The following is a 16215-nucleotide window of genomic DNA, read 5'->3' as shown; positions in this document are numbered from 1 at the left end:
GCAGTTCATGTAGAAAATGTGTGGGAGAAAAATAATAGGCTAGTGAGGTTGCACTTGGAGAAAAGTTTATGCAGTAGTATTTTTTAAAATGTTTTTCTATTAAAGGTCGGCAGGCAATTATACACTATAATTAAACATAAAAAGAAGAAGAACTTTAATTTAAGTCTACTTTGAAGTTGCTAGATAAAGATGTGGTAGCTAGCATAAAACCTTTGTCAAGAGGTGTGGCATTAATAAAAGCTAGATTTTATTCAACATTTCACATTGGAGGATTTCAGTTTTAAAAAATCATGGTTTAAACAAATAGAAAACTACAAAGATGACAATGAGTATTCTTAAGGAGTTGGTGATTATATGGTTAAAAACTTTTTTTTAAGTAAAAAAAAAAAAAGCTAAAATCATTCCCCCTTTAAAAAAAAAAAAACCCCATTGATAACTATTGGGACATCAAACCTCATACAGTGTTGTGATGGTTTATATCTTTCTTTAAAAAATATAGTTATCGGCCTATCCTCAGAATAAAAGGAATGTCAACCCAAGACCCAAACTAGGGTCTCCCTTAGTGTTTAATTGGATTGCATATCAGAAAAAAATATTAATTATTATTTTCGCTTTAGAGAAGTCTGGTGTCTTTTTGTTGGTTATGTTTAGCAAAACGCGGTTTAGTTTTTAAACTTCGACCGGAAGTCCTGATCGTACCCCGTCCACCTTGACACCGGTGCCCCCACCCCAATCAGTGCGGCACACCTGTATTTATTAGCGGCTCTCCCGGCAGCATGGCTGCTCTCTCTGCTCCAGGCCTCCGCCGACACCCGTGGATAAGTAGCTGCAGCGGCCCGGCAAGAAACTCTGTCTCCGGCTGTAACCATGGCCAAGACTGGTTTCTGCGACTCCAAGCCCCTGCTGGACTTACACAAGAAGGTACGCAGCTGCTTAGTGGGCTAAACAGAACCAATCTTAATGTTCTTAGGACGACAGAAAGTTTGGAAATGAAGTGCTTCTCCAGCTTTCAAATGCTTAAACTGAAATGTGCAACAGCATGTTTAACTTTCCCCCCTCAATAACCCAGTGCATCAGTTGGGGAACTTAATATATGACAAGTCAGTAATTAAATCAAGATTTCATTCATCCTTGTCATTCATTTCCCATGGTGACTTTTCCCACTAGACAAATAATCTGAAATATACTTTTTTTTTTTTGTCAAACTCATGCTCCACGTGATTGCATTTATCTGCATGACCCCAGGTGTGAAGAAGTCACTGATTAGGTAGGCCGTTGAGAGTGTTTATGAGAGCAAGTAAACCCCAATTTGAACACATTCATTTTGTGGCATTTCTGTCCACTGATAACTGATCACACAGAGAAACTGCAGCCATCTACAGCCACTATCAAAGACACTTTTTATGCCTCAGTTGTAATAAAAATGCCAGTACCACATCAGTAAAACTTTCTGTTGTTCCTGCAGGCGGATGAGAGGCGAGCCCCATTAAGAACTTGGTCTAATGCCTGTGGGCCTATTGATCGCTGGCAGCCTGTAGAAGTAGACGAGTCCAGGATGGCCCCTGTCAAAATGGAGCCAGTACGCAGATGGGTACGCCTTCTTTCCTGCTTATCCTTCAAATGCACACGACAGTCTCTCATCTGTGCTCTTCTTTAGGAGCTTTGAGTTTAAAATAAAGACTAAGTTATGAGAGGACCGTCAGGATGTAAAGAGCCTGCCCTTTGTTGTAATAGAATTTACTATGTGTAGTCTCTGAATATAGGATATTGCATTTTTTTCTGTCATGATCATCACAATCCTGCTTCTAGGTCCATGTGTGTAAGGCGATATCTTTTTTTGCAGGAAACAAGGTTGTCCGCGCAAACAAGCAAAGCCATAATCATGGGGTTTCATGAGGACAGTGGAACACACTCAGCTGGTAGTGTAATCGGCAACAGATGTTTTCAAACTTATTTTCACTCCTGGGTCTCAAATGAATTATTTTTTTAAATGAGGGTAATTGCAGTTTCTAGACTTTTATATAAAGCTATCTGGATGATAGTAAATGTTAAATGATGGGTTGTTTAAAGTGTGGTGAAATCCTTGCAGTAAATTTCCTGAATGAAATGTGGGATTCAGTGCTTAGATGGTGGCAGATGGTTACTTTATCATGTTGTAAGAGCGAGTGAAAAACGATTTGGCTGCATGTTGTGTTATTCGTCCTTGTCCTCCTTTTCCATCCTGTGTAGCAGATGGGTGTGTGGAGGAGCCTGTGCTTCTTTACCCTCATGGGCTGCAGGGTCTTCACAGCCTACAGGCACTGGTGCCCAGCTTGCTGCGCCACGAAGTAGAGACAGCACTGGAGAAACTGAACCTCATACGGGACCGGACGTACGCCTGGGAAATGTTCTTGGATATGATGGTGAGACATGAACAGAGATCACTAAACATTTCATGTTTTTATGTTTCTTTTTTCTAAGGAAGGGACAGTTCTGTGCACCTCATGACTGATTGTATACAAGAGGGACAACCTAGAAGATTGGCACAAAAACACAGATCACTCACACTGTATCTCTTTAAATATTTAGTGTGCGCCTCCTGTTTTCTGTTTTCACCCTGCAGAGAACTCAGTCACGAAATTCTTTTCCCAACACCGACCTTCCCCGACATTTCACTGATGCCACCCGTTGTGTCCTGGTAGACTGGCTCATTCAAGTACACGTAAGTATCACTGTATATGGAGAGTTTCTTCTCCCTCAAAACTGGTCTAAATGTTCAGTTCATTTAAGGTCATGCTTGTTTTTTGAAGTGAGGTTGTATGAGGTACTTACCAACAGACAGTGTATTCTGTGTAGTAGATGATGGTCTGCTCAAACCTAGTTTGGAGAACCAGTTGTGCGCTCAGGGCAGGAAACGGACTGCAGATGGGGCCTGTCACCAAACATGTTTTAACCACCTAAACAAAGGTCCACCCTAAAAATGTTTTTGTGTATGCTATATTAACAATATGTCCACTGATTTCTGTTGCTATCCACAGCTGTTTCATTTGGCACTACTTTTTGTCAACTCTAGAACTTCCATGTTCCTACAGATCAGATCAGCTGTTTTGAGCTGAATCAAACAGAACCAAGTCAGCAATAGCTTTCTGGATCTGTGGGCATGGGTTAACGGTTTACACACTGGCACTACCAGGTAGCTTGGGCACTTTCTTGGGGTTCATCTTGATGACTAGTTTCCACAGTAGTTTACCCTGTCTCTTTCAGTCTCCATCTGCAAAAGTTTTTCTGTGTATATTTCGGTTCATAAAGATTTCATTGTCGATATAATCACTCATTTCTAATTTCTTGTATTTGTTCTCTCTTACAAAATCTAGCAGCTGGATTCTGACCAAACAGCTGATCTGTTGCATCACACAAAGACTAAGTGCGCTTATGCGTAGGAAGATGGGAGTCCTACAGTTGACAAAAAGTAGTGCCAAATGAAACCTGTGCATAGAACCAAAAATCAGTGGACATGTTAATATAGCGTGCACATAAACAGGCAAAACATCTTTTAGGGTGGACCTTTTGTTCAGGTGGTTAAAGTATGTTTTGTGACAGTCCCTGTCTGCAGCCTGTTTACTGCTTGGAGTGCAGGTCATGATCTCCAAACTGGAAATGCGCAGACCATCATCTACTACAAGGAAGTAAGTACCTCACACACATACAAACTATCCCTTCAAGAACATGGGCAGATTACAAGACAATAGGCCTCTGGGCACAGACTTGCAAAAGGCACCTCCACTTTTACATAGGAGAAAGAAACACTGGCTTGGTTTTGTGTCGCTTTGTAGTTTTTTTTGTGTCTTTCAAATTTTGTCTTTGTAGTTATTCTGCCTTTTGGTTGTTTTGTGTATTTTCCATTTATGCCTTTGTGGTTTTCTTTAAATGAGAATTTCCAGGTGAAGGCCAGGGAGCCCACACTTAAACACTTAAAACCTGTCTACTGGCAAAACTGTAGCAAAACTCTTGTCTTGGGTGTCAAAAAAGCTTAGGTTAAGCTTAGGTTTGGATTGAAGATTGATGAGTCTCATATCTATACACTAAATATAAATGTATGGCTGGTTAGCTTAGCATACTGGTAATGGGAAATGGCTAGCCTGGCTCTTTACAAAGATAATAAATCAGTTTTATGGTTTTCAATCCTAAATGTCCTACCAGGAGATAATGCATTTTACAGAAGATACCCTCTATCTGGCCATACACCTCCTCAACCGTTCCCTGCGTCAGATCAAGGTGACCACAATCAACCTGCAGCTTCTTGGCATGGTTTGCCTTTTCCTGGCTGCGAAGAAGGAAGAGTGTCTCCTCCCTGAGGTAAGCTGGCTCAGCCCTAGTGGTGGACAAAGCAGTTCTTGTTCAGTATACTGTATTGGTTCATTAAAAAGATTTGCACAAAAGATTAGTTCACCGACTGGTTTAGAGCTTGAGTTACTGCCACTCTCTCAGGTCTCCTGTTCACTATACTAGTAAGTTCAGTGTACCAATCACTGACTGATGCAGTAGGACGGGCAATTCAGGCCTTCTCTTCAGTACCCTAACTGAATCACTGACTGACAATGCCTAGCAGACAGTGAAAGGCAGTTCATTTGAAAGGGAGAGAAAGGTCAAGAGACACGAGACGAGAAAGCTCGACTAAAGTTGAGAAATTAATTACAATTTTCAGGAAGGGGCTCAATTTGTTCACCCAAAAGATTTGTTTTTTTGGCTTTGCTTTTGGCTGAATAGGCAAATGTTGCCATATTCTTAGCAACTTGAATAGACTGGACATTAAAGCTACAAACAAGTTTTAGTGATTTCAGAGACAGTCAATTGATATATGGGATATGAATCGTACTATTTTTTTTTCCCCTTGAATGAGTGTAGTAATGAGTAACGAACATTTTTTTTTCTAAGGGGAAACTTCCTTATTTTGTGCTTTATTCTTCTAGGTGTCTGGACTCTGCTACTTGATGGACCACACCTACACTAAGCAACAGCTGCTGCGAATGGAGCGCAAAATCCTCGTAGGGCTCAAGTTTGATTTGTCCAACTGTCCCCCTCTGCATTTCCTGCTTCTCCTTGCCTCAATTGCCCGCTGCAGTGCCAAGGTAGATCTGCTTTGTGTGTTCTTGGTCCAGTTGCTCATTCAATCAGTGCGATTGTTTTAGATTTGTAATGTATAACTGAAGCGTCTTCTCTGCCACCAGGTGGTGTGGATGGCTCGCTATCTGCTGGAGCTGTCACTCCTGGAGGGCCAGTGTGTGGTGTTTCTGCCTGTGCAGCTGGCAGGAGCGTCCCTCTGCTTGTCCCGCCAAATTCTGCAGGAACCCCCAACACCAGAAGGGGAGGCTGCATGGTGTTTGGCCTCCAGTGTCAATGTCGGCAGGTGTGTCTTGTCGAAGATGCACTCCTGTCATCCATAGTGCCTTGAGGGCCGTTTAACTTCACAGCTGCGACACTTTACGTTCCTCAGTTTTTAAATCTGTATGCATTGTGTTTTTCAGTGAGACTGCCTTGCTGAGGATCATGCACATTCTAGCAAATGCCGCAGCCAAGGCCCACAGCAGAGAGACCTGCGCTACTTTTATTAAGTTCTCCTCTCCAGAGACCATGAATGTCAGCAGGCATCCGGGTCTACAGAATGCCGTTGGTCTGCTGGGTGTATGCACTTCACATTCTTGACTCCCAGAGACGTAATTATGTTCTGAAGCTTCAAGGTAGAGATGATCCGTATCACTTGAGGACTTGATTCCTGTCCAAGCCTCTGACCAAGGCTGTGTATTCTTTGCTGTGGATCCCGATGAGTTTACCATGGAAATAAGCAAGGAAGAAATGTGAAAGAATTGATGTTGAACATTGAAAAACAGAAGATTGCATGCACCTTACATGCAGGTGATTTAGCCAACCCAGTAGCACACCTGTTTTATGATCTTATCTTGCAGCTGATTTATGAAAATATTTGAATTGTATTGATATGTCCTTGTCTTGTCATTGTAAAGAGAATGTAGGCTGTCAAATTGTTTTTGAAAGTTTTAATGTAAAAATAAAGTGTCTGCTGCAATGTTTTGAGTTATGTTTTTATTTTTGCACAACTGTATGCAACCTCTACAATTCTACATGGCAGCAGAGCCCCCTTCTGACTGCATGGCTGCAGTGCTGGACCTGTTCACATGCTGACACAGCTGACTGGCTTGAAGGAGTCACTGTAGAGACTTGTTAGAAAAATTGCATGAGGAAACCTTGAAAATTGAATAATCTGTCACCAACAGAAAAAACCTCACCATTTTTCTGCGCAGATCGTTGATGGGGAAATGAAGAGCTGGAGACATCCGAGTTCTCAGTTTAACATAGTTTTATTACAATACGTCAAAAAATTTGCATTTTACAGAGATTCTCCTGGTTCAAAAACTCATGTCCCTGAATACAAACAGATGGGTTTCAGTTCGTGAAGTCTGAACCACGACTCTCTCCCTGAACCCATTAAAATACTAACATTTGTTTACAAAACATGCTGGTCGATTTCTTCCAGGAAGTTCCGCCCTCTTGATCCGCTGATTCGCCAGTTTTAATTCATACAACGGCACGTCATGCCACCTGGTTGCTTGCTGCCCTGGACAAGGCCATCCTGACCTGGCTTCTTCTCCAGAACATTCAACAAAAACCTCCTGCCTTGTTATGTCTTACAGAGCCAAAGGATTTTCACTGTCTCACATGAAGTCTAAAAAATATGAAACAGACAATGAAATATATGTAATCAAAGATTCTAAACATTAACACACAAACAATCATTGTATCAAAATCATATTGCCTGATTTAATATAAATGCATAGAGATATTTACCAAGGCTGACCTGATAGTCACACACAGAGTCAGACAACAGAGACAGACACAGGGACAGACACCAGGGAGTCAAACAGAGAAGCAGAAATCAAGCATAAAATCATTTACCAATATAGAAAATAATCAATTATTTTAACAGACTGTTGGACAGCTAGAACAGCATATATAAACTGTTTCTTTCAATAATGTGAAGAAACAAATACACATTTTGCACAACCTGCATTTGGTAAAAACTTTGCTAAGAATCTGATTTTTATTCCATAAATTGAACTCTCAACCATGTGCCGTTATGTGTAAGTGGGTTAATTCCAGCAAGAAGACATAGGTTTGACACAGGCAAATTAAACTACCTTTATTTTGTTGAGACTTCTTTCTGTGCACATTGTTTATTTTGATTCCCATATCGTCACACTATTAAAATAATCAATAATAAAAATAATAATATTAAAAATCATCTCATGACGCCGGCCATCTATGGTAAAATCGCCTACATCCTCAGTTGATCAGATTTTACCCCTGTAAGATAATGGCCTATGTCAAGTGTGCGACAAGCGGATTTATTATGCCTAAGTCAAAATAAAATGTGACTTAAGCAAGATATGGTAACACTTTATTTTGAAGGTGTCTACATAAGAGTGACATGAGCGTGTCATAAACATGACATGGGACGTGTCATGAACATTAATGACCCTTTGAAGTAACATTAATGCTCATGATACTTGTCATGTCATATTTCTGACAGGCTTGTGTGACTCTTATGTAGACACCTTCAAAATAAGTCAATAGTCACAAACTCATGTTCAAAAATTGCCTAAGTCATTTATTTCTCTTAAGTTACATAATTTACACAGTGTTATTACTATGCCAATAGCCAACCTTTGTAACATCCTTTTTGAGTGAAATGATCAATAAATGTCATATGTTACACTTTTGGTGAAGTTTTTTGTGTTTCCTGCAAAACTTGAAAAAATGAGTTAGTCGATTATTTTAACAGGGTGACGAAATGTGACTTGCAGGAGTCTGTTTTGCTTATAGGTTGTGCTATCATAGCTGCTAAACGTATACTCATTTCTGATTGGCTGTCGTAGTTGTCTCCTGCACCAATGATCAGTGATCCCTGTTTTATTGTGTCTGGTAGGACGTCCAACAGGCGTCTGTGTGCGGCCCGGGGTTCACTTGAGGCAACGCCAAAGCTGACAACTTTCACCTGCATGTTTTTTTTGTCATCGATAGGGCACTTTTTTATTTTTTTAAAATCTGCTTAGTGCCTGCATGCTGGGTCAAATGGCGTAACATAAATATTCAGTGTGTTTTCTTTTCTTCTTTTTTTTTTACTCCTTTTGTAACATGTCGTGGTCACGTCAAACGGCGGCGTCAAGCTAGCTAGAATTAGCCCACAGGACTTCAAAATAAAAGCGAGGAAATTGCCACTGTTGGATAAACACTCAGGTAGGTGTTAACTGAAGGTTTTAAAATAGAAACGATTATAAATTACGCCGAATATGATCAGGCTAGGCGGTATTATTTCCTAAATTCTCCCCTTGTTGGCAGGTGTGCGTTTTATTTTGAAGCCAGGTGTCAGTGGTGTTCCTGATTGTGACCAACTTGACACACGTTGCCTAACAGAAACCCATTTTCACCATAGCCTTATCTCACAGCATATTTGACAAAGAGAGGACAATAGATATCTTTTTTACCGTAAGTGACAGATGATTATGTAAACATTAACCTGCAGGTTAACGTTACCGTTCCTCGGTGCTCTTAAAAGTACGCGTGCGTGAAAAAACGACCGCTATTGAATTGGAAATATGCTATTTTACAATTGAAGGTAAGTTTTCCCACTTCATATAGGGAAGATATTGACTCTGAAAGACACGCGATATTGACAAATCTCTACACTTATAATTCAAGTTTTCACTTGGATTGGTCTTTCGCATAGTTTTTCGTCTTGCATGCTACCCATAATGTTTGAATTTCGACTAGCTTGTTTGATTATTTTGTGGGGTTTTATGTGTTTGCAGCCAATGTCAGAGGAAGTGTATTTTAACACCGGACTCGAAGTTGAGTGTTACATAATATGCGGGAGGAGGAGGGGTGTTGCTGTTTCAGCTGAGAACGTGATGTGCTGCCTTCACGTAACCACTGCCTGATAAAATGTCAGAAGCAATGGGCTGAGCGTACACAAACGACCGAAATAAAAAGTTTTACATACTTTTTGATTGAGAAAATCTTATATCAAATGGTAAATATCAAAGAAGGAGTAAAGTTGTGCGGCTGCCTGGTCGGAAAAGTCACAAATATCAACCTCAAGCCCGAATGCACTATGCAATTTATGCAGTGCAGATTTTGTATCAGACCTGAAATGTGAATGTCAAATGCAGGTCTGCCATGTTGGTTATTTGCCCTTATGGAGACATATTACTAAATTACTCCTAATAGATGCATAGCACAGTATCTTGTGTCATTCAGGGTCAACTATAAGAGCTCATTTCCATGCTGATTCAGCCACCCACCTGTTACTCTGTATTTGGATTTGTACTTTGGCCCTCGGTAATTGTAATTACAGTAATTATATTCTGCATTTTCTTGAGGGCACAGGAACACAGAAAATACAGTTAAAATGCACCGACTATTGACAAATTGAATGTAAACTTTCTGTTACTGTAAGTATTAGCAGAGGAGTGTTGTACCTTTATGCATCACCCTTTCCTTTTATACCCTTAAACTCTTCAGACATATTTCGAGTCTAATAGAATATCAGATAGCTTAAACCACATGTTGTCAGAAAAAGTATGAAATCCTGTTCTTGAAAACATAATCTAACATAACCCATACTAATTAACCCTTGTGTTGTCTTAACTTTTGTATATACACCACTTGTTCTAAGGGTCCAAAATGACCCGCCTTCACTAAACACCTTTAAATAAAGCAGCTTGATTGGGTTTTAGTATGAAAAGGATTTCATAGCTGCCGGGTCAAAAACAACCCCTAAGTCAATATTTGGTGAACAGCTTTCATGGGGACATATAACAAAGACAATGTTTTACTTTTTCTCATGTTGTGGTCATCCTAGGAAAAGTAATTGAATTTCAAGTTGCTGTTAAACATAGTGGTGGGTCATTTTGGACCCCTAAAACAACACAAGGGTTAATGTATCAGTTGAAACCTTATTAATGTTGACCCTCTGCAGATATTTATTGACATCATATTTACAGACATTTATTTACATCATATTTACAGACATTCCCCAAAGGCCATCAGCAAACACAAATGTAAGGGCACGTGGTCATCTTGGCTGCTATAAATACATTACTGTTGCAACCCCAGCCTAAACAAGCTGCATCAATCCTATAAAAACATGATTTGACTCTGTGCTCCATGTCCGTAAGCTTGAATGACAGCATGTTGTTTTGGTTTAACAGGCTCTTTATCTCTGTGGACTCAAAACAACATATGACCCCCACATTCCACTGACTCCATGTCAATACATGTGGGCGCATGCATACACACATGCATGAAAAAATTCAGAAAGTTGTTTATACAAATGGACTTATTTGTATTTCTTATTAATGTAAACAAAATGTATATACACACACGAAGAGTCTCGAGTTATGTGTCACTTTTAAAAATCTGTCAGTCTTTAATACTAAAATGTGAAACTGAATACTTTTGCACAGATTCTGTGTGAGTTGTGGTTAGTGGGCATGCACGTGATGTCACTGTGCATATTTTGCCTTCGTTACACCCCCCAAAGGCAAATGACCAACTGTTGGCATGTGCCATTGCGGTTTTAAAGTGGGGAAAAAAAACAATGGAAACATGATTAAAATGGTATATGGCTGTTGTGCAATCGACTGCACAAACAGGTTAGGAAACACACTGCCAAATATCAAAGAGAAGAGGAGCAGCACAATGCATTTCAAGAAGCAGTATCAGCAAATTATTACAGAAACTGTTCTGCTGATAAAATATGTCAGTGTATACCATCTTCATTCACTTTTAATTATTTTAAATGATCATGCACAAAATGTGCATTCATTGTTTCAAAAAACAACTGTATGAAATAAAAAAAAATCAATATGGCACTTTCTAAATGCTTATAAACCAATGGCAATAATTAGAATTTTTTTGATTGCTTTGCATCTAAAAGAATTTAAAGAGAAAAGAAAATTATGCACACATGGCTTTAAGAGATTGAATGCTATGCCAGCATGCAGTGGTGCAACCTGGGAAGGTCAGAGCCCTCTCTCATGGGAGTAAAACATTTTATTAAATGCTGTCCATTTCTGGCATTCAGACACTAATTATCATGTATTCTCTCATTAGGCTCCAGTATGCCGAAGGAACAGCCTTTTTTGAGTGAGCACAGTCTTAGTGCTACACCCAGCAAGAATGCTAAAAATAAGAGCAACAGTATGACACTGTTGGCAATGCGTGATACTAAAGATGCAGACAACTCTAGTGGAAGGGGCTCCCGCTGCAGTTCAGAAAAGGACTCTGGTTATTCAGGTGAGTAAATGTTGCAAAATGTAACCACAGCAAGACAATTTGCCAAGTTTTATTCTCTACTGCTGTTTTCCCAAACACTCCTATGTTTCAAAGTCACAAGACAGCTCAGGCAGGGATAATTGTTACAGAAAGTACAGAAGGGCAGGGCATTTTCTTGGATGGGTAATGAAATCATGGCAAAGGTTAATGGGCTGACTTTATGGTTTAATTTGATCCCGTTTACATTCACCTCAAAGTGTGCAGGAGTTAAAGCCATTTTTATTCTTCAATTTGCAGGAAATAAATTGGTTGAAGAAAGTTAACATGCCTTTAAATAAATTAACCAGCTATGAACCAAACTTAATGCTTGATGTCAAATTCTTTGCTGAGTCCATGACTCGTAGACAGATAATGCAGCAAGTGAAATACTGTACCTGTACTGTCATAAAACCTCTGTGGTTGCTCTGGTTCTATAGTTGGCATAAGCAGTGGAAATATGAAGTATGAAAGCATGACAGTCCCTCTTCTCTTCCCTTTTGTGAACATAAAGGAAATGTTTGCATATGTGGGATACGGTAATACATAGCAAGGTGATCTACATCTCAAAAGCTAAGGTATCTCTTTAATCATGGTTTACCCTGGTCAGTCAGATAGCATGTGTTTTTTGTTTGAACTTCTCTGCAGACGTCTCAGACTGGCAGCAGACAGATGTGGAGGACCAGCAGAGCAACAAAAGCCAGACCAGAGGCAGTGAACGTGCAGAAACTGCACAGCCGGGTCAAACCAAAGACCCGGACCAAGGGAATCCTGGGAATCCTAACCTGATGCCAGCAGGCCACGCACTTCCACCTATCTACATTATCAATAACTTGGTGATTAAGCAGGTAAGACAGGTAAGAGCATTAGACACCTTTCCTCTGCTGATAATGATTCCGGAGTGTTTAGGTATGAGATGAGATAGTGTACTCTCACATACAAAGAGTATTCTCAAATACTCTCACTTATTTTTGTAAGTGTAACTCTGTCTTACAATTTAATTCCGTCTTGTTCCTGGTCATTCTGATGCAGCCCATATTATCCTTTTCCAGCAGCCTAGCTTGTTGCCGGTCACCCTCCAGCTCCACAAGTCCTCGTCTCGCAAGTCCAACGCCACAGAGAAGAAGAATAATGGCACTTACCTGCCCATTCTCAACTCCTACCCCCGCATTGCGCCACACCCCAGCAAGAAGCCGCCTGATAAATCTTTATCGAATGATGAGTCACAGAATCTGAGTAAGAGAGTGTGCACAGAACGCAAGAATGACAACATACATGTGACCAAGCATTTACCTGAGAAGCAGCTTTATAAACAACCCAAAATAGCAGTTGTAGCCTCTGGGCTGCCATGTCCCTCTTCACCCGGAGATAGTCAGTCCTCCTCCAGTCTGACTAATGTCTCTTCGAGTCAAGGCTCTGCATCTGGGTCCACTCTTTACACCGCCTCCTCCATCTTTCCAACCAGAGAACTTGACAGAAACGGCACCAACAGTGCTCGCCAACGCCGTTTCCTCAACACTGTAGAAATCCTCAAACAATCAGGTCTGTTGGACATTACGCTGCGCGCAAAGGAGCTGCTGCGCCAAAGCAATGCTACGGAGCAGAACATTGCCCAGCTCCGCCAGCACACAGAGCTACTGTGCCAGGCTGCCAGCAACCCCAGCTGCAGCCTGGGCGGCATCACAGCCTGGGATCATCTTTACAGAGCCATGGCCGAGTCTGGCAACTACCCCAACCTTAAAGTCCTGCGAAATGTACAAATCCCATGTCCTCCAGGTTCAGCTAATCAACCAGTGAGTATTTCCACAAGTGGCGCCGATTGGCCACAAGCTGCTGAGAGCTCAGAGGTGCCGCCATCTCGCCTTGTCACTACTATACCGGATCCAACCTCAGAACAAAGCAGGGACCTTGAGGCCAGAGTTGAATCCTCAGAGAAAGTCACCTTTATGTCTCCTGACAGTTCTACCGGTTAGCACAATCTGCAGTGCCTTTACAGGGAGAGCGAGCACTCAGGGCTATTTTTGGATATTATGTGTGGTTTTAAAGCAACAATACCTTGTATTCTCCTTTTGTGCAGTTAAGCATACAGCAGCACAGAAATATATTCATGTTCTGAATATATATTACCTGTGATTAATTACTAACAAGTTGACACCCTTAAGTCTAGCTTTGTGTCCGTCTTGCAGCTTTTTATTTCGTGAAGCTCGCTAAAAGCAAGTCCGAACCTGGTCTACTGCCCACTCGCCTGGCTCCAGGGTTGGCGTGACATGTGCGACACTCCCTAGTTTTATAGGGATTGCGCAAAACATCTAAACATCAGATAAATGTGAGTCCAACAATGGCTTGAGGTTAGTACTCATTGTACATGTTACAGTACAAGTTTGTTTCCACTTGGCTCACATGCTTCACCAGAATTAAGTGTTTGAGATCTGAAAGCTGGTCCCTAATGAATCAACTAAAGTCCAATTCAGTCCTAAGGCTCCATCTTCTATTACCACTGCAGACTTTATAGAACCCCACAGACAAGTAGAGGGTCTCTGCTTGTGAGCCACTTAAAGTATAATGTGAAAATAAAATGTTTTTTCTGGGAGGCACAGGAAACTGACTTACTCACATATAGCACTACAGTATATATTATGAGCTAGTTTGGTTGTTTTGCTGTCACACGAAACCAACTTAAGTCAGAGAAAATATCTATCTTCTGGTAAATGCATGTTGCTTTCTTATATCCCCCTGGCACTTAAAGAAAACTCACAGCAGTGGAAGCACAACAAACTGCATTACACTGGACTGCTACAAGTACTGCTTTCCAAATGCTCATCAACAGCGCCTTAAAAACTCTTTTTCACTTTTTTTTTACATTACCAGTGCATGAACAGATAATCATGTTCATCATTTTACAGCGCACAGCTCAGAGTAATGTAAGATTCAACCACAGACTAAATTCAACACAGCAACTCCAAGATGATCAATAATACAGTCTCCTCTCGTTTAGCTGCATTGTTGTCCGTTTTCACATGGATGAAATGATCTTCTATGTTATGTGTTCATCTGTTTTAGTCTGAAATGGAGCACAGTTCGAGAGGGTGAGTTAAGTATAATAGTATGATGCCACTGTGGTGATGATCTTGTGTTATGTTCCTGATTTGTGATCTATTTTTGTGTGTTTGTGCATATGACAGACATCGCTGCCAGCAATTCACACATTTCAGAAATTAAAAGTGGTTTTTACAGTGTTTTTCATCATTTTAATGTATTTAAATAAAGCAATATATGAATACTAGACCGATAGTTTTTCATATGAATCTTTCAAATCAGATCATATTATAAACATGTTAATGAAGTGACTTCACCTGACCTTGTATTTATCCACCTGCTACCATGGAAACTGAAAAGAGTCACCAAGGTTGTGACGTAAATGTGAGAAGTGCATGTCTATATTATGCTCATTTCTTCACAGTTTTTTTCATTGAGCACCTTCAAAACAGAAAACATTCTGGGCTTTTTATCTTTTTGAAGTAAAGTGATTTTGTTATTTCAAGAAATTATAGTAAGTATGTTGTCACCCTGGCTGTTGAAGACATGAGGAACACTGATTACATTTTTCTTTCTAGGATCTTTTGATATATCAACTGCATTTTGCACAGATAACTGATTAATTTCAGACAAGGTGGTGGATTAATTGAATTATACAGATTTTTCTCTCTGAAAAGACACAGCTACAATAACTAGAAATTTTCCTCTGGGGAAATTTTGAAAGGGCCACGGGGGCTACTGCCGGTGTGTGTACACTATGATGAGATTCTTCAGAGATTTCAAACTATGCCCTTTAACATCAAAGTGTGTGTGTGTGTACAATTTTTTCTCTCCCTCTACACTCTGGGCGATGTCACACACTGTGACACGAACATTCCGTGCAATACACACCCATTATAATCTCAGAATTTCTCCAAAAATGATCATGGTCATTGAACAGGGATTGATAAAAAACTATATGATCTATCGAAACGTAGATTAATACACCAATACACAAGACTTGTGTCTACTGTTTAAATGGAGTCTCTAGGTGAAATTATGCCGGAGAAGTCGACGGTTAAAAATCTCCAATTATTGTTTTTGCTCATTTTTTGTCGGCCATCCCATTCATTTCAATGCAAAATTTTGGGAAGTTTTTCGCGACTTACGTTTTTCGTATTCTGTAGAGAAAAGTAATAGCACACCGATCCCGATCAAACCGCACGTTTTGATATATAATTTGTCCTGCAACTCTTTAAGTTGTAGGACTAGTAGCGGGACGAAATTGCATCCGGAAGAGGAAGAGCCCCCAGCACTGGTCCTTACAGCTATTGCTGTATGGGACCAGTGCTCGGTGTGATTGCCCCGAGGCCCTAATAACACCAGTAGTGAAATCCAGTATACAACTACAATAAATAAGACAAGTCAAGTTTTGTCTGACCTTTTAATTGTAGCCTTAAGAGAAACAGAGTTAGTCATATCACAATCAGTAACCTGCCTCATCTTAGTTGTTGACATGTAAATACACTAAGACAAATATTTATTTAACTTCTTTGGGGTCAGTGAGTAGTCAAGGTCAGGCTGGCACAGATGATAGAAATGCTACGCAAGTCAGAGACCGTTACCAATAGTTTAGAGCAAATATGTAAAAAAAAATGCCCTCTAATGCAATGTTTTAATGTGGTTGTGTATGTGTTTATTGCAGTGGTGCAACTTCATCCAAGCAATAATCAATATCACATACTCTCGCATTTTTGCTTTGGCAGCTGGACCCTTCATATTGGTGGAAACTAATGAGATGTGGTCTTGACATTAACATTATACTTTGATGTACTA

General features: G+C 40.3%; 2 protein-coding genes across 7 annotated transcripts; both read left to right on the top strand.

Moving 5' to 3' along the window:
* Positions 1-764: 764 nt before the first annotated feature.
* Positions 765-6061, top strand: ccnp (cyclin P). Of its 2 annotated transcripts, none has more exons than XM_059330514.1 (9): positions 765-921; positions 1466-1591; positions 1844-1919; positions 2233-2402; positions 2603-2701; positions 4180-4335; positions 4950-5108; positions 5208-5386; positions 5505-6061. In XM_059330514.1, exons 1-9 carry the CDS (start codon positions 868-870, stop codon positions 5680-5682), a joined length of 1197 nt encoding a protein of 398 aa, XP_059186497.1. In that variant the 5' UTR covers positions 765-867; the 3' UTR covers positions 5683-6061. The 2 variants fall into 2 exon arrangements, with proteins under 2 accessions (XP_059186497.1, XP_059186496.1); XM_059330513.1 differs by having other exon boundaries at positions 2230-2402.
* Positions 6062-7999: 1938 nt separating this feature from the next.
* On the top strand, positions 8000-14473 carry si:ch211-132b12.7 (uncharacterized protein LOC564531 homolog). Of its 5 annotated transcripts, none has more exons than XM_059332215.1 (4): positions 8000-8289; positions 11167-11349; positions 12013-12221; positions 12417-14473. In XM_059332215.1, the coding sequence occupies exons 2-4, from the start codon at positions 11175-11177 to the stop codon at positions 13335-13337; spliced, it is 1305 nt and encodes a 434-aa protein (XP_059188198.1). In that variant the 5' UTR covers positions 8000-8289; positions 11167-11174; the 3' UTR covers positions 13338-14473. The 5 variants fall into 5 exon arrangements, with proteins under 5 accessions (XP_059188198.1, XP_059188201.1, XP_059188200.1 ...); XM_059332218.1 differs by lacking the exon at positions 8000-8289 and adding an exon at positions 8386-8668 and having other exon boundaries at positions 12013-12212; positions 12420-14473; XM_059332217.1 differs by lacking the exon at positions 8000-8289 and adding an exon at positions 8386-8668 and having other exon boundaries at positions 12013-12212.
* Positions 14474-16215: the final 1742 nt, after the last annotated feature.

Source organism: Centropristis striata, chromosome 4 (genome assembly GCF_030273125.1).
Source record: "Centropristis striata isolate RG_2023a ecotype Rhode Island chromosome 4, C.striata_1.0, whole genome shotgun sequence".
In the NCBI taxonomy this organism is placed as follows: domain Eukaryota; kingdom Metazoa; phylum Chordata; class Actinopteri; order Perciformes; family Serranidae; genus Centropristis; species Centropristis striata.
The sequence above is the reverse complement of the archived record's forward strand: the minus strand, read 5'-3'. Positions and strand labels throughout refer to the sequence as shown.